We start from the raw sequence: 17560 nt of genomic DNA on the forward strand, positions 1-17560 counted from the left end.
ACCGGGAGAACACAGGGAGCAAACCCTGAAGGAACTGCAGATTTGGGCCTTCTCTAAAAGCCCAGCTCTCTCTCTTCATGGCATCTGGGAGTGCCAGGTCTGGGCCAAATCTGGGGGCTCCTGCCTGAGCTCCATTCCATCTGTAAACCCTGAGCAGATGCAGATAGCTCCAGGACACAGGACACAGAATTCAGGCACCCTGGAGACCCTGACAGGATCCTATCTAGGGGTCTGCTGTCCTCCCAGACTTGGGGCAAGGGGTGAGGGGGCTGGAACCTCTTCCAGATGAAAGTGTTTTGATTCTCCGAAGAGCACTAGTGAAATAAATCCTAGCCACTCCCACTGGGTCTCAGCAAGACCATTTAATCTTTTTGTAAAAAGTAAGATGACATCAAAGAACCAATTGTGGAAATGACAAGGTGGAAGTCTGAACCTGTTTCAGCTGTTCTCAGGGGGCACTGTGGTATCAAGAGTGCTTTTCATTTGCCACCTGTCTCCTTGAGACCCAGCTGGCCTGAGTGGCTACGAATCAGGACAAGGTCCACCTGGCTGGGGGACACCCCTAGGTGCCTGGCTCCTCAGGGCGGCAGCTGCCCCCTCGGTTCCACATCTCCTTCTCCTGCCGAAGCCGCTGGTTCTCGGTGCGGAGCCTCTCTACCTCTGCGGCCAGCTCCTCCACCTGGCGACAGGGCTGCTGGCCGATGCGCCCCTGCAGCTGCTGCAGCCTCCGAGTCTCTTCCTCGGCCTGCGTCAGCCTCCGCTCCAGGTCCAGGTAGTCTCTCACCAGCTCCTGCTTGCTGCGGCCCTGCAGGCTCTCGGTGTGATAGCGCTCGTAAGCCTCAGAGAAATCCCTCTGCTGGAACTCGCCATGATCTCGGGCCTGCCCGTCGCTGTCCGCTGCCTCGCTGTCCCCGCTAGAACCTGGGTGGGACGCCCCGTAGGGTGGCACTTCAAGGTTGGGTTCCTCGGGGTCTCGGTCATTCATGAGAAACTGGGTGGTGTTGTAGGGCGCCACGGGCTGGCCTTTGGCAAACATCTCCTCGCGGACCCGGGAGGCCCTCTGGCTCTGCCTCTCATCCCGCTGCTGCTTCTCCGCCCAGCTCAGCTCCAGGTAGGGTCGCCAGTGCCTCTTGCGCTTGGACGGCCTCCTCCGGTGCTTCTTCCGGCCCAGCACCGCCTCCACTGAGCAACCCCCTGGGCTCTGAGTCTGGGGTCCTCCACAGTTCCAGCCCAGGCCACCGGCAGCCTGGGGAAGATCTTCATCCTCTGACTGGCTCTCCTTTCGTGGTGTCAGGGATAGGGAACCGCCACAGTCGTGAGACTTAGTGGGTGTTTGGGGGCTCCCTGAATCACCAGAGGTCTAAAGAGAAGTGGGGAGGGAGGATGGGTCACAAACAGCCTACCCTTGGGGGTGGAACCCTTCCCTGACCATCAGACCTGAAGCCCCACACAGCTCATGGGGCCCCTCTCCATTTCCCTGTCTGCTGTCTGTGCCCCAACCTTCCCCAAGGAAACTCACCTTAAGAGCAGCATTTTACCTGAGTATTTCTCTTGTAATTTCAATGCCTAGAACAACATCTGACACAGAGCAGGCGTTCCATAAATACTCTCTGAATGAATGGAGGAGGAAAAGGAGCAATCCGGATAGAAGATGGCTCCTGATGTACTTGCTTGATCAGAAACCCAAATGGCACTTTCTTTTTCCTCTTTCTGGAAAGCATGTCTTGCCGACAGAGCTGGCTTTGTGGGAACAAAACCTATGTGCTTGCACAGAGGCCCGCATTCACAAAGACCCCCACGCTTGGCTTGATGCTGTTATCCCTGCCTTGGAGTTCTCAATAACCTTTGAACAAGGGACCCCACAAATCATAAGGCCAATCCTGCTTCCAGCTGTTTGCATGATTGACTCTTTCTCATCCTTTAGGGTCAGGGAGGCCTTCCCTGACCACCCTACCTAAAGCAGCCCCTCCCCAGTGGCTTTCTATCACATCACTCAGTTAACATCCCACAAAGCATTTAGCACATTTTCATTTACCATCTGTCTTCTTCCCCCTGAGAATGTGTCTTGTCTATTCAGTTCACCTCTTTACCCCACGCATGAAACAGGGCAAGTGCTCAATAAATATTTATTAAGTGACTTGAAGCTTAGAAGATAGGGTGATCCAAAAGATGTTGGAAAATGAGACTCTCCTTTCTATTCCTCTAGGGTAAATAAGATGGAATGTGTTTATCCCAGGCAGAAGTTGTATTACTCTTTTTTGGGTTTTTTTTTTTTTTTTTTTTTTTTTTTTGGTATCAGGAATTGAACCCAGGGGCACTCAACCACTGGGCCACGTCCCCAGCTCTTTTTTTATTTTTTTATTTTGAGACAGGTCTCGCTAAGTTGCCAAGGCTGGCTTTGAACTTGCCATCCTCTTGCCTCGGCCTCCTGAGCTGCTGGGATTACAGGCGTCTGCCACGGCACCTGACTGTATCACTCTTCTATGTGAGTGGTGGAAAGAAGTCCTAACCAAAGACAGGAAGGGTTGACGCCTCTCTACAGTCAAAGTTCCAGAACTTGCAAGAGGTGGAAAGGATCTGTCAAGAGAGCTTAGTGTATGCTCAGGGCATCTGTTTATCTCTGTTGTGGTGAGCTTGGGAGTACTGGGTGTGGGGGATGGGGATAAATTGCTCCAAGTCTGTGGTTTGAGGGATTTCTAATAATAAACACTACGATTGGCATGTTGTTTTATAAAACACAACATGGTTCTGAGCATGGGTCCCTACAAGTGTAGGGTATGCTTTGGGGGCTATGGTGTTGGCAGCCCTGGAAGAACTAGGAATGTTCATGTGTGTTTTGGAGACCATAGGGAGAATTTCAGGGAAAAGGAGGTATGTTGGAGTGAATGAGTGTGCATGTGTGTGTTGTGTTACTTCACCTACAGGGAGATCACCAATCCCGAATAACAGCCCTTGTTACCACCAGGGGACTGGGCCAAGTAAGACAGAACTGCTGCCCCACCCACAAGAGGCAAGGCCACTGGGATCTCTGTAGCAGGTTGGTTTGTTTGTGTCATAATCATTCACTTGTTCTCAGTCCTCAATAAATGTCCCCTAGTAATCCTTCCCTCAACCCAAGCCACCTCTGCCACCTAGCCCCACATGCTGCCTCCCTCCTGAAGGCTTGTCCCTCTACCACCATTATCAATATCAAAGATAAGCTGTGTGACCTGAGTGAGTCACTTGCCCTCTCTGAACCTTCTAGCTCTGACATACCATGAATTCCAAATTCAACAAATCCAACAAATACTGAAAGTGGTTATGCAGGGCAGGTTGGAAGCTTCTCTGATCCCCAAATCTCTGATCTATAGGAAACAGTGGGCCAGGAGAGAATGAAGGAGGGGTAGTGAAAGAACGAGAGCTGAGAGAGTTTGGGATCCTGTTGCCCTCCCAGAAGGTAGCATTATCTGAAGGTCTGGTATTGGTCTCTTTCTGTTCCTTGGATTATAGCCTACCCCTAAGCACCATCGCAAAATTTGAATCCCAAACTCTTTTTCCTGCTGTAGACTTGGCTCTCAGCCTGGACAAAATGCAAATATTCAACCAAGTTATTTGTCCTTGAGATCAAGGCAAGTCCTGCAGTCAGAGGTCCTAAGTTTAAACCTTGGATCTGCTGCTTGTCAGTGGCATGCTTCTGAAAAAGGTATTTCAGCTTTTAGAACCTTAGCTCCTGTGATTTGGAAATAATTCCTACGTTGAAGTGCTTCTAGGCGTTCATGAGACAACACAGATTTAGTACCTAGCCTATCACCCAGGGCATAAGAGACTCATTTAAAAAATAGGTTTTTCAAATCTATCAACACATCTGAGACAAGAAACTAGGATCCCAGCAGATAGGTCCCAAGTGGCTTGGAGGGTGGGCGCTTACCTTGGCCTCCTCCAGGATTGCTGGTGACTTGGTATTACAGTTGGTCTGATTCAGAGTGGCCATCTTTTTCTTCTCTCAGTCTTTCAGCAGATGCCTTGAACTAGTCACACCTGCTTTAAACAACAATAGAAACCTAAGTCCTAAAGGAGAATTCTCAGGAAGAATCTGACTGCCCAGGAATTGTTTGCCCAGGCAGCGGCGGCCATTTTGTAGTACCAGGCTTGTACACCATTATTTTCAAATGAAGGCCCTAAAGCCTGCATCCATATCCTGGTTTTCACACCTCCAGTCAGCGTGGGGCCAAATGGGATTAAGGGGCCATCTTCCCAGTCCTGTTTCACAAGGTCCCAGGCCAGGGTTTATATCCTATACTCTCCTCTAAGTCATTGAGGCCTGGGCTGGCAGCTAGGAAGGTGGGACTAAGTTTTGCTCTCTGCCAAAAATGAGACTGCTCGGAGAAACTGGGAATGGGGTGGGTTTGTGGCTCCAAGAAAACAGGTGCAAGCTCCTGGAGCCCCGAGTCTTGACTGCAGTCCCGCCCCCACCTCCTCCCCAGGCAAGGCTCCAGAAGGCAAAGTCTCTGCAAGCAAGGCTGGGACCCCGCCGTGCCTGGGGCTGAGACCTTTTTGTCTTCAGGGCCTGGCCTGCCTCCCTCCTTCCTCTCAGGACTGGGAAGAGAGTAAGGGGGAAAGAGAAGTCTTTGCACTACATGCAGCTGGGGGGGGCGGGGGGAACCCAACTGGGATAAGGATGGATTTCTTGGAAAAGGGGAAATAGTCATGGAAGGGAGGCTTTGCAAAGGTGGAACTGACCTATTTGCTGTCAAGGGCTATGCACACGACTACCTCTGTGTGTCTTTCTGTGCGACCGTCTGTCTGTGCAATTCCCAACGCCTCAGCCCTACCTCTTGCTGCAGTTGCAGCAGTTCTGGCCAAGCTACTCAGGCACTAAGGTTGAGGGGAGGGGACAGCCTGGCAGTGCAGTGCCTGCTGGGGATTGTAGTTCTTCCAGCCTGGAATGGCAACCCAAGGTCCTGTCACGTCAACAACCACACCCGGAACTCTAAAGCCCATCTACCCTTGCGCGGGTGGCGTCCCGCGCTCACTGCTGTCTTCCTTGATTGGTCGAATCATCTGCCAATAATCTCACTTTCGTCAACGATTAGCGGTGCGGAAGCACAACCGGATCCACCCATTTCGAACTCAATTAAAGAGTTCATTCATGGCGTTAATCTTTACCGGGCAGAAAATAGATCCGGCCGAGGGGGGAGTGGCTATGCGCGCGGAGGGATCCCCGGCCTTTGAGGAAGGCGACGAGAAGCTCGGTGGCCGCCGCCGCCATTTTGGGCTGGGAGGAGGCAGCGGAGGGACTCGCTGCGCAGTGAGAGCACCCCATGGGGGGTGGTCCGGGCGCGGGGAGAGGCCGGGCCGAGTGGGCTGTCTGAAGTGGCGGCGCCGGGAGACGGCGGGGAGTGGGACCAGGGGCCGGGGAGGGTGAAGGTTGGAGTCTCTCCCGCCGAGCCCGGCCCTCAAACTGTCCCCGCAGCCCCGCATCTTCGCCGCTCACATAGGGCGGGATTTTTGACTAATTACCGCGTGTTTCCCGAGACCCCAACGGGGCAGAGGCTGGGGAGACGCCTCCCTTTTGGTGTCCTCCCACTGGGTCACTGGTCTCGAGGCCGCGTTCAGCCAAGGCCTCTCCCCACCCCCGTTCGGCCTGGGTATGGTGGCGAGGCCCAGCGTAGCGGGACCCCCACTTCGACTAGGTGGGGACGACGCCAGATTTCAGGCACTGGCGCCGAGGGGAAGGGCGGAGGTCGCAGCTCTGGTCGCCTGTGCCCCAAGTGTGGTAGTCAGCTGGAATGCTCGAGGGCTGTGCCCGGTGCACCCTCCTCTCTCCGCACCCATACACCAAAGCCATCCCGCCTCCCGGGCTGCGAAAGGAGCTGTCCTCTTAACTATTGTAGCAACCACCAATTCCCTTGGGACAACTAGGTGGGGTGGGGGGCAGGGGGACGTGGAAACCTCGAGCCTCAGTGCTGGGGGATCTCTGAGCACTCTTGCCCTCAAGCTTTCTCCCGTCCAGCCCGGGTTCTCTGAACGACCTGACCTCGCACTTCGCCAGCCACTTTTGGAAACTCCTAAAGTGTGCTGTCCCACTTCTCTTGAAAGTTTACACCAAAGGGATGAGGTTCTACCCTTTATGGGGTTGGAACACACAATACAGAGTCACCACGGCCCAGAATAAAAGTGGAGTGGCCCATTTCAGATGCTTCAAAAACATCTGTTTGCGTTTTGAAATCCGAGCTGTAACTTTTGGAGAAATGGCTGCCTATGCTCCTAAAGGGAAAAAAGAACTAATTCCAATGTAATCTTTGTAAGACTACAAAAATCTTTCCAGTTCAAAGAATTTTGTTTCACAGACTAAACAAAATGGGGGAATATTTTGCATGCCACTAGTGCATTCTTAAGAGGGAATCTCTCCTGTAGACCTAAAAGCCACAAAAGTAGGAATGGCAGTTTTGATCGACTTGAATAGTTGGCATTTAGGAGATGGGGGAGACCTGTTCTGAAAGAATAAACTCAACCCTAAATTATACCTGTACCAGCTTCTTAAAGACTGAAGAAGTTTGATGTGAAGTTTTATTGAATTTAACCTTTTTTGAGCGGGGAGTAGTACTGGGGATTAAACCCAGAGTTGCTCTACTACTAAGCTACATCCCCAGCCTTTTAAAAATTCTTATATTATTTTGAGACAGGGTCTCATTAAGTTGCCCAGTCTGGCATGGAACTTGTGATTCTCCTGAGCCACAGGGACCACAGACCTGTGCTACCAGCCCCTCCAGATAAAACCATCATTTTTCCTACTGCTTGAGAGCTAAATTTCAGAGAGATTTGTGGCTCAGGGATATCTTGAAATCATAGTTTGTTGCTAAAATGTCACTTGAAATTATGTCTAAGTAGACACTGAAGTAGGAAGGTGACTGGGCAGGGAACTTTACCTCTGTGTGTAGTGTGATGAATTATCATTACTAGCTACAGATGGTCAAATTGTTCCTAAGCCTCTGACCATAATAGCAAGAACCAAGAACCCTGAACATTTCTTCAGAACTGACCGTGCTGCTGTTCCTATTAATAAAGTAGTTTTTCTTAAGTCATATGAGTGATAGTTCCATAGTTTTAACTCTTCTTCCTCCACCCCTCAGATGTTCTCAGAAAAAAAAAAAAAAAAATTTTTTTTCCAATTTTTTGATATTGGGGATTGAACCCAGGAGTGCTATACCAATGAGTTACATCTCCAGATCATTTTATTTTTTGCTGTGAGAAAGGTCCAGCTAATTTGCTTAAGACTTGGCTTAATTGCTCGGTGTGGTGGTGCATCCCAACAGCTCTCAGGAGGCTGAGGCAGGAGGATCTCAAGTTCAAAACCAGCCTCAGCAACAAGGTCCTAAGCAAGACCCTGTTTCTAAATAAAATATAAAAAAGGGCTGGGGATGTGTCCTAACTAAGTGTCCCTGGATTCAATCCCTGTTACAAAAAAAAAAAAAAAAAAACTTTCCTAAGTTGCTGAGGTTGACTTCGAACTTGCGATCCTCCTGAGCCACTGGGATTACAGGCATATACCACTGCACCTGGCTTCTCCAAGAAATCTTAAAACTGGATTGCAAAAATAGACTCACCCTTGGTAAGGTTCTTAGGTTTTTATTTGCTTTTTTTGTTGTTTTGTTTTTTTCTGTCAGTTCTTGGGGTTGAACCCAGGGGTACCTTACCACTGAACTTTTTATTTTGAGACAGTCTTTTAAATGACCCAGGCTGGCCTGGATTGGGATCCTCCTACCTTAGCCTCCTGAATAGCTGGGATTACAGGTGTATACCACCATGCCTGACTAGGGTTCTTAATCCAAAATTTGAACCACTTAACCCCTAACTGAAGCTTCAGTACACTTGATTCATTCTGTAGTTTGATTTTTGGCACATTCAACTATATACTGATAAAGAGAAGATAAGTAAAAAAAACCTGACACTAACTGTTGGAATCAAATAGTCATAGGAGCTGAAAGGGGTTTTAGAGATTATTTTTGTATTTCTTTTGTCAAGAATTTATTGGAGGCTGGGCATGGTGGTGCACACCTGTAATCCCAGTGGCTTGGGAGGCTGAGACAGGAGAATCAAGTTCAAAGCCAGCCTCAGCAACTCAGTGAGACCCTGTCTCTAAATAAAATACAGAAAAAGGGCTGAGGACGTGTGAGTGGTGAGCGCCCGTGGGTTCACTCCCCAGTACCAGAAAAGAAAGAAAGAAAAAATTTATTGGAGGAGGACCAGCCTCTTGTGATTCATCCTCCATTGTGAAAAATTCTAGTTAAACGTTTGGATGCTAAGTAGTGATACCACATGAGGCACAGGAATTTGTTACTCATTTATAAATAAAAGCTTAACCATTTTTAAGTTTGACCCAGAAGCTTTTCCATTCCTTGATAAGAAAAGTTGGGAATAAAACTAGTTTATTAGCCAAACATGGTAGTACATACCTGTATTTTGTTACTCGGGAGGCTGAGGTAGGAGGATTACAAGTTTAAGCCTAACCTGGGCACCATAGTGAGACTCCCTTCTCTAACAAAAGAGTTTATTAATGGCCCCCTACTTACCTACTGTGCAAAAGCACAGGCCTAGGCTTAGAGGTTAGGAACTCAAAAGTTCTATTTCTATATGCACTACCACTGATTGGCTTGGCTAGAGGCCAAATCCTGATGATGAGGCCAGACTGGTCATTTGTTGAGCCTGTTCATCTAATGTTCAACCAGACATTCAACTTCCTCAGCTCTCCCCTTGCAGATGAGTTTCTACAAAGCCTGTATGCCTCAGTTTCCTAATTTGGAAATGACATCAATGCTACCTCCCTCATAAATATGTTGAGAGTAACTTCAGTAGCTACATAAACATCTAGTCCCTCTAACTTTGTTATTTGGGAAATTCACAACATTTCCTTAAAGTTTTTAGGATGCATCTCAGTGGTAGAGTTGTTTCCTGGTGTGCTTGAGACCCTGGGTTCAGTCCTCAGTGCTGCCAAAAGATAGAGTTGGGAGGCCTGTCTTACCAAAGTATGGCCATGGTTTTCCATGGTGCAGAAAAGACTAACCATCCAAGTAGGTTGGAATGTACGAGTTACCAGCCTTGGCCACCTAGTGAGACCCTGGCTCAAAATAAAAAGGACTGGGAATGAAGCACAATGATAAGAGTACTTGCCTGTCATGTACTAGAAAAAAATGTTAAAATATTGTGCAGTGGGCTGGGGTTGTAGCTCAGTGGTAGAGTGCTTGCCTAGCGTGTGTGAGGCCCCGGGTTTGATCCTCAGCACCACGTAAAAATAAATAAAGGTATTATGTCCATCCACAACTCAATAAAGTATAAAATATTGTTCAGTGTAAAGTAACAACTAGAGAGGAAAATGGAACTAACCTATTAGATGTTCCTTCCATACCCAAATTTGATGTTTTGTCTTTACTGGAAAGTTGTGCTGGGGTTATTCAGGTATTTAGAATTATGCATTAAAATGGGAGCAGTGATGCATACCTGAAATCCCAGCTACTAAAGAGGCTGAGGCAGGGGGATTGCAAGCTTGAGGCTAGACTCAGCAACTTGGCAAGACCTTGTGGTAAAAAAATAAAAAGGGCTGAGAATATAGTTCAATAATAGATTACCCCTGGGTTCAATCCCCACTATCAAAAAGAAGTTTTTTTAAATATCAACCTTCAGAACTCCAAATTAATTTCTTCCTTTCACCCTTTGAAGGCTAGGACAAGTTCTAGCCTTAACTGAGAGGTTTTGCTGTCATTTTCCCAAATTCTTGTGAATGGAGCACTCAAGAGTTTCCACGTTTTTCTTTTGAAATGTACCTTTGCTCACTAGAAACTGGAACTTTTTTGTGGGTTGGACATTGCTAGGGATTGAATCCAGGGGCAATTTACCACTGAACTACATCCCCATCCCTTTTTTTTTTTCCCCATCCCTTTTTAAAATGTTTTCTTTTAGCTGGGCATGGTGGCACACATCTGTAATCCCAGCAACTTGGGAGGCTGAGGCAGGAGAATCAAGAGTTCAAAGCAAGTCTCAGCCAAAGTGAGGCACTAAGCAATTCAGTGAGACCCTGTCCCTAAATAAAATACAAAGTAGGGTCAGGGATGTGGCTCAGTGGTCAAGTGCTCCTGAGTTCAATCCCTGGTACCCCCACCCCCTGCAAATTTTTGAGACAGTTTCCTTAAACTGGTTAAAATTCCAATGAGGCCGGCCTTGAACTTGCAATTCTCCTACTTCAGCTTCCAGAACTTCTGGGATTACAGGTGGGCACCACTGTGCCCAGCCAAGACCCAGGACTTTTTAACACTTTGCACAAAGTAGGCGGTTTTGTCTAAAAGAATACAACTTCAGATGAGAGTTTATAATTTCCTTCTGAATTTTTGTTCTACTTGAAAAAAAAAAGTATGCCCAGTGTAATTGCTCTTGATTCTGTTTTAAGGGCACAGTCACACTAGGTATTTCAAATGACTTGTTGACAGTTACTGTAGTAGCTCAACCATTTGAATTTTGTTAGTGTGCAAAGGTTTATTAATGAACTACTAGGATTATTCCTTGCCTGTGTCATTTTATTGTCTAATTGAACCTCCTCTAAGTAAAACCAAGAAGTTTACTTGGGAAGATGGTAAGAGCTAAGTTATTGATCTGTCTAAAGCCCATCCTTTGTTTTTTCAAGAACCAGAATGGTAAGGTTTCCAGTATTCAAAGACAATTGGCAAAAGTTGGCCAAAGATCCAATCTTTGCCTGCTAGATTATATATTTTGTTCCAGTGGCAAAGAATGACTGTTATTATCCTCCAGTCAACAACCCTGATGATGTTCAGGATCTAAATTTGACATTTTCCTTGTTTTAAAATTGCTTTTCTGACTGGGGATTTAGCTCAGTGGTAGAACTAAAATTAAAAATAATTACAAATTAAAATAAATTTTTATTTCTAACTCAACCATTTATACTGTGTAAATGTGAAAAAGTTATTCCCCCAAAAAAACCCCACAACTCAAGTGTACTTAAAGTACATAGATAAAAAGTAATGTCTTAATTATAGCCTACTTTTCCACCACACTGTTGGGAATATTTTTACCAACTATTAGGAATATGAATAGCCAGGGAACACCTATGACACTATCTAATGTTTGACTAAATACAATCGGCCTTTGAGTAACTGAAGGTAGACTATTCAGTAGTGGAATTTGTTTTTAATTCTATGGAGTCCCTCTTTGGTCTAACTTTTTAATTTTTATTTTTTTGGTGCTGGTGCTGGGGATTTGAACCCAGGGCCTTGTGCATGTGAGGCAAGCACTCTACCAACTGAGCTATATCCCCAGACCTGGTCTCACCTTTTAACTGAGTTCTAACTTTTAAACTCATTAGGTTAAAGTGTATTTATTTACATTTCCCAAGCAAAGGATTTTTATTTTATTCTGGAGTGAAGTGAAAGTTTGAACACTGTGACCTGCACAGTGGCACCTGCCTGTAATTGCAGCTATTTGGGAGACTGAGACAGGAGGATCACAAGTTTGAGGCCAACCTTAGCATTTTAGTGAGGTCCAAAGCAACTTAGCCAGAACTTGTCTCAAAAAGATCTGGGGATGTATCTCAGTGGTTAAGCACCCCTGGGTTCAAGCCCCAGTAACCCCCCAAAAAGTTAAAACACTAATCAAATCGTTGGGCAACTGCTCTGGCAGTTTAAGCAGAGTCAATAATCATGCCAGAGGTACCTTTCCCCCCACCTCACTCAGGGCATCTTGCATGCTTCACACGTACTCTCCCACTGCCCCATATTCCCAACCCTGTATCTTACTTTTGGCTTTGTTTTTTGGCACCAGGGATTGAACCCAGGTGTGTTCAACTACTGAGCCACATTCTCAGACCTTTTTTTTTTTTTTTCCCCAGACCATTTATTTTTTATTTTCAGGCAGGGTCTCACTAAATTGCTGAGGCTGGCTTTGAACTTGTGACCTTCCTGCCTCAGCCTCCTGAATCGCTGGGATTATAGTCTGGGGCCACCATGATTGACTATATCTTTTGTATAGTACATTTTTATGCTCTTGTAAGTCCTTAAAACAATTATTTGAAGTAGGCATGGTAATTATTACTTTTTTTTTTTTTCTGATAAAGGAGGCTTAGAATTTGAGAGGTTTCCAGGATTTCACTTATATCAAAAATATCAAAGTTATGACTAGGACCCTGGTTTTCTGTCTCCTAGTTACACCTCTCTTTTTAGAGATACCCAGACTTCCCCCGCCACCCAAGGGTGCTCTGCTGCTGAGCCATATTTCCAGCCCTTTTTGAGACAGTCTCCCTAATCACTGAGGTCTCACTAAGTGCAGAGACTTGAACTTGTGATCCTCCTGCTTCAGCCTACCGTGTCTCCCATTACAGGCTTGCATCACCACGTCAGGCATACCTGGTCCTTTTTTCAAAACTAAACCAATCTGGAATTCCTCAGCCCTCTTCCCTAAAATTGAAACCTGAAGGACCATGTCTCCTGATGATCTCTCTGTTATAGGATAGCCCAGGAAAAGCTGTCCTTATTTAAAGGAGGATAAAGCTCTGTCCAAGCAGTTTGTCATTTTGGGAAGCCATTTTCCCTGGTTGGATACCCAGGTCCCAGTATGAGAAAGGCAAACTGAAGTCTTAATTTGTAAGCCTGTTCTTTTGAACGGCTCAGTTTAAATGTTTTGCAAAAGACTTTAGTTGGCTAGGGGATCATTTGTCATCACAACCCCGTTACTATAGGCAACTTGGCTTCTTCTCTCTGTTGGGAGAGCAGTAGGCTAGCTGTGTGTTTGAATGTAGAAAGTGCTAATAGAAAACATGTTTTGCATAAACTTCATTCTAAGAACATAGATGCAATAATTATAGAAAAATGCAGGTGCCTTTGAAAGCAAGGTTAAGACAAAGTTGGATAACAAGGTAGATTAAATTTGAGACTTACTTAGAACTAAACATTTGTATATTTTTTGACTGGACTGAATTTGTCTCCTAAAAGTAGAACACTTTTTTTTCCTGATAATAAATGCATTTGTAGGCTTTCTAAGGTTCATTTTGGAAATTTCACATTTCTAATGGAAGGGGAAATAGGTTCTATCTAATTCAGTCCTCAGGAAGAGGATCTAAGATCAGAGATTATCACTGCTGCATCCTGTAGTGCAGTCAAAATGAGGCACGACTCTGCACAGTAAAGCCAGAGGGCACTGTTGCTGCCACCTTTCCACCAAACATTTTTTCTTGGGCTGCTGCATGATGTCATAGTAGACGAAAAATTAAAAACACGAAGAAAACTATTTCAAAATAGACATTTAATGTAATTTTTAGGCCAAGGAAAAAACAGATCATATAGCATCTCCAGTGAACCAACTGCCAGAACAGGATGAGCATAGTCCAGTTTTGAAGGCCCTGATTTCATCCTACTGGCATAATTTCCCTAGATTTATTGATTTGGGTATATTTCTGATGCATCAGAAGCTGCTTTTTACTCTTGAAGTTCCCACCACCTCCATTATTGCTATTTAGCTACAAAAGCTGGCTTCCCAATGGGAGGGGTTTTTTCCCCCTTTCCCTGCAGAGGTTCTTAACCTTCAAGAACTTTGACAATCATGACTCTTAACCCTCTCCCCAGAAAAAATGTTCATATGACTGAAGACTACATATAATTTTGTGGGGTCAGGGTTTATAAGGCCCCAAGTCAAGGAACCCCTGTGCTAGTGATTTAAGCAATACAATTTCCTTAGGGAAACACACAGGGCAGGTGAATGAGGGCTGGGTCAATCATGGTGACAGGAAGGAAGTAATTTAATTTCTTACTATTTTGGGGGCCAGAATTAGTTCTCAGGGCCTGCCTGCATTTTTAAGAGCAGAGCTACTCAACCCAAGCAATTGTGAGCACAGTTAAGGAGATAGAATAGCATGATAGTTGCTGTATAAGAAACATGCAGGGTCCCTCATGAGGTTCACCCAAAAACCTCATCTAGCTCCTGAACGAGCTTTTCTTTTCATATTGGAGACTGAACCTGGGGGTACTTTACCACTGAGCTACATCCCCAGGCCTCTTTTTATTTTTTGTAGACAGTGTCTTGCTAGGCTGCCAAGGCTGGTCTCAAACTTGTGATCCTTCTACCTCAGCCTCCCCAAGTAGCTGGAATTACAGGCATGCACCACTGCACCTGCTTTATGTTGGATTTAGTGAGGTGCATTTCTAATTTAGTTTGGCCCTTATGGTAAGGTGGACAATTTGTGTGTGTGTGTGTGTGTGTGTGTGTGTGTAGAGCAGTTAGATATTGAACAATTAGGGTAAGTCCTTAATAAGTTTAATATTCCCTGCGAGCAAACATCTTAACATAAAGAGCCACCTGCCACTGCCAGGCACCATGTTGCAGGCCTGTAATTCCAGCTACTTCAGTGGTTAAGGCAGGAGAATAGTAAATTTGAGGCCAGCCTCAGCAAATTAGGGAGACCTTGTCTTAAAGAATCAGGGCTGGGGAGATAGCTCAGCTGGTAGAGTGCTTGCCTTGCAAGCACAAGGCCCTGAGTTTGATCCCCAGTACCGCAAAAAAAAAAAAAAAAGAAAGAAAGAAAATAAAAGAATCAAAAGGGCTGGGAATGTAGCTCAGTGGTAAAGTGCCTCTGGGTTCAGTCCCTGGTACTGAGAGAAATAGCTGTCCCACAAGTTTACCTAATCACTGCTTGTACAAAGAAAGCAAGAGGTTTACCAGGAGCCTCATCCAAGCATCCAGGAACTTCTAGCCCTATGGGGGTGGGGAGCAAGGTAGGGAGGGAAGAACTACTGAAAACCAACTTGTAGGAATAAGGCTGTCAGTTGTCTGTCCTAACAAACTGCCAAATTTTGTTAATATATTTAGTAGACTTTTGAATGGCCATCAATAAGCAGAATTAAAAGTTTAGCTTCTGACTGTAGCCACTGTGCACTCCCCAACACACATTTCTCCAACATGAAAGAAAACCAAGGCACTAGAAAGCAAGCACACTTAAGTATTGGAGATAATTAAATCTTTATATTTTGCCTGAACTGTATATTGTAGCATACTAAAACTCATTCAAGGGGGGGAAAGGCAAATAGAAAATTCTCCCATTAATTTTTTTTTTTCAAACTGACAATTTGACTATTTCATCACCTCTCCTCAAAAATGCAGTCTCATAAATCGAGAGTATTTTGAGTTAGGTCTAGAAATCACACTGAAACTATGTTACATTTACAAATATTAAATTTATTATAACTAGAATGAATTTAATGGTTCTCAGATTTGGCCACCTTGTAGCTCCACTTAAGGAGGGGATTATTTTTTTTTTAACAGAAAAATGCATTATAACTTGGTCAAATTACTTACACATTTTTTTTAAAAAGCCTTCTAAAAAGGAAAACAAGAAAAGCAACTCTTCATTTTCACATAATTAAAGAACAGGAGAAAGCACGCAAGCTACATCATAGCTAAATTTACCAAACCAACCAAAGCCGGGGGGATTTTCTCTTCTGATTATGTGTCATAAAAAGGTCCGCTGTCTTATATACACATGTATATAATGTTACATTCCAGCACTGTAAAAAGTCCCCTTTGCCCCCTCCCCGCAAGTTTCAGTCTAGTCTCCAAACTTGGAAAGCGGCGCACGCTCCTGTTGCCTGTGCAGTTCGTTCTCGGTCAGCAGCTGGAGGTTCTCCGCGCGCAGTCGGTCTAGCTCCAGCTCTAGCTCCCGCACACGCGCGTCGTCGCCACCCAGCCGCTTGCTTTCCAGCCGCAGCCGGTTGTTCTCGTCCTCCATGCGCGAGAGGCACTTCTCCAGCTCCAGGTACTCTTTGATGAGCTCCTGCTTGCTCATGTTCTGCAGGCTTTCCGCGTGGTACCGCTCGTACGTCTCCGAGAAGTCCCGCTGCAGAAACTCACTGCCGTCCCCTCCCATCCCGTCGCTACCCCCGTCCTCTTCACCCGCTTCTTCCATAAAGTCCTCATCACTAGTATCGTCGGATTTGGCGGCGGTTCGTTTGGGGTAGAGGCCGGTTTTGAGATCTGGCTCCTCCTGGTCGTGGTCATCCATGAGGAACTGCGTGGTATTATAGGGCGCGACCGGCTGGCCCTTGGCGAACATCTCGGCTCGAATCCTGGAAGCTCGCAGGCTCTGCTTCTCGTCGAACTTTTTCTTCTCTTCCCAGGTCAGCTTGTAGTACGGTTTCCAATGTCGCTTTTTCTTGGAGGGGCGTCTCCTATGTTTCTTCTTACCTAGCTGTCTCTGCTGTTGTCCCCACGTTTCCTCGCCACCAGCGGCAGGAGCCCCCAACTTGTTGGCCTCCGAGTCATGACACGGTTGGGCAAGCGGCTCGGACGTCGGTTCCCCTCCCGCCGACGGGGAGATGCCACCAGCGGACAAGTCGTCCCCATTTTGGCCCTTCTCGCCTGCTTCCAGGCAGCTTGATTCTGGACAGGCCTGGGTCTGCAGGGGAGGAGGCTGGGGCTCCTGGCTCCCTTCCCCCTCCGGCCCCGGCCGGCCACCCGACTTGGGGGACGCTCTCGATTGCCACCTACTGTCCTCCTCGGGCACCCGCTCCTCCGCGCCTGGGGGGCGCTCAGGGTTCCGCTCTTCATGGACAACAGCAGCACCTGTACAGTTGCTAGTTTGAGGCTGGTGTTGATATTCTGACAAGAGTGGCTCGGCCATGACTAGAGGAGTCCTTGAAGTTTGAGAAATTTTGGCTCTAAGTCCTTAAGGAAAAAGAGGTTTTTCTTTTCTTTTAAAAAAATGTCCAATAGTTGTCTTCGATCTGTAATTTCTGCAGTGACGCCTTTAGCCAGTCCTTCTGTCAGCAAACTCCAGACGCAACTTGGGAGCTCGAGTCAGTAAAGGGTTAAGCGCCCACAGCGCGGCCAGCTAGCGGGTCCAAGGGGTGCAGCGGCTGGAACAGTACGTAACGTGCGGACGGGGTGGGCTTCAAGCCTCCCCGCCGAGTGCCCCCACGATCAAGGAGTTGGGCAAGAAGATGAGGTTAAGTCCAACGGGTTAAACCCAGCCCCGAAGGGGTTAAAACTACCCGATGACGCTTCCTCCGAGGGGCCGAATCCACAAAGGGTTAAATCCCCTGCCGCAGAGCCCACAAGGGGTTAAAGTCCCAGAGCCACCTCCTCCCACTTCCACGGGTGTCGCTCCAGCCCGAGCTCCCAGTTCCCTAGGCCCGGCCGGAGCCTTAGCCGAGGACAGACAAACTCATCTCCCCTTTGGCTCGATGCTCTGCTCAGCTCAATTCTCCTCCGCCTCCTCCTCTTTGCCTCCCTCCCTCCTCCCCTTTCAGACAGCTCCTCTTCCGCCTCCTTCCCGACTTCCCCTCCCAACCTGCCTTTCCACCTGCCAACTTCCAACTGCTGCCTCCCAGCCCTCTGCGCCCCTTTTATATAGAAGTCTGGTTGCCCCGCCCATGCGCATGCGTAACGGAGTCCCCATCACTGGGTGCCGGGAGTCGTAGTTTCCATCTTTCTGGTCCGCTGTCCTCGCGCGCCGTGCGACGTAGCCAATCCCATACCACGTAGGGGGCGTCTCCCAGACCGCCTCCTTCCATCGCTTAGCCCTCGCTAGAGA

At 46.9% G+C, this 17560-nt stretch overlaps 2 protein-coding genes across 4 annotated transcripts; both read right to left on the reverse strand.

Annotated features, from left to right (window-relative positions):
* Window positions 1-347: 347 nt before the first annotated feature.
* Hexim2 (HEXIM P-TEFb complex subunit 2) lies at window positions 348-4857 on the reverse strand. 3 transcript variants are annotated; one of them, XM_047547349.1, is made up of 3 exons: window positions 4720-4857; window positions 3908-4017; window positions 348-1360 (listed from the first exon to the last, which is right to left on the reverse strand). In XM_047547349.1, exons 2-3 carry the CDS (start codon window positions 3968-3970, stop codon window positions 563-565), a joined length of 861 nt encoding a protein of 286 aa, XP_047403305.1. In that variant the 5' UTR covers window positions 3971-4017; window positions 4720-4857; the 3' UTR covers window positions 348-562. The 3 variants fall into 3 exon arrangements, with proteins under 3 accessions (XP_047403305.1, XP_047403306.1, XP_047403307.1); XM_047547350.1 differs by having other exon boundaries at window positions 3908-4020; window positions 4720-4834; XM_047547351.1 differs by having other exon boundaries at window positions 4753-4771.
* Window positions 4858-15022: 10165 nt separating this feature from the next.
* Hexim1 (HEXIM P-TEFb complex subunit 1) lies at window positions 15023-17324 on the reverse strand. Its single transcript, XM_047547597.1, has one exon. It carries the CDS (start codon window positions 16646-16648, stop codon window positions 15578-15580), a length of 1071 nt encoding a protein of 356 aa, XP_047403553.1. The 5' UTR covers window positions 16649-17324; the 3' UTR covers window positions 15023-15577.
* Window positions 17325-17560: the final 236 nt, after the last annotated feature.

The sequence above is a fragment of the Sciurus carolinensis genome, chromosome 3 (genome assembly GCF_902686445.1).
Source record: "Sciurus carolinensis chromosome 3, mSciCar1.2, whole genome shotgun sequence".
NCBI lineage: Eukaryota > Metazoa > Chordata > Mammalia > Rodentia > Sciuridae > Sciurus > Sciurus carolinensis.

Excerpts from the sequence above, each read along its gene's own strand:
- Hexim2 (XM_047547349.1), bottom strand. The coding sequence starts at position 3,970 with ATGGCCACTCTGAATCAGACCAACTGTAATACCAAGTCACCAGCAATC. Across the intron at positions 1,361-3,907 it reads CAATCCTGGAGGAGGCCAAG|ACCTCTGGTGATTCAGGGAG; the intron begins GTAAGCGCCCAC and ends ACTTCTCTTTAG.
- Hexim1 (XM_047547597.1), bottom strand. The coding sequence starts at position 16,648 with ATGGCCGAGCCACTCTTGTCAGAATATCAACACCAGCCTCAAACTAGC.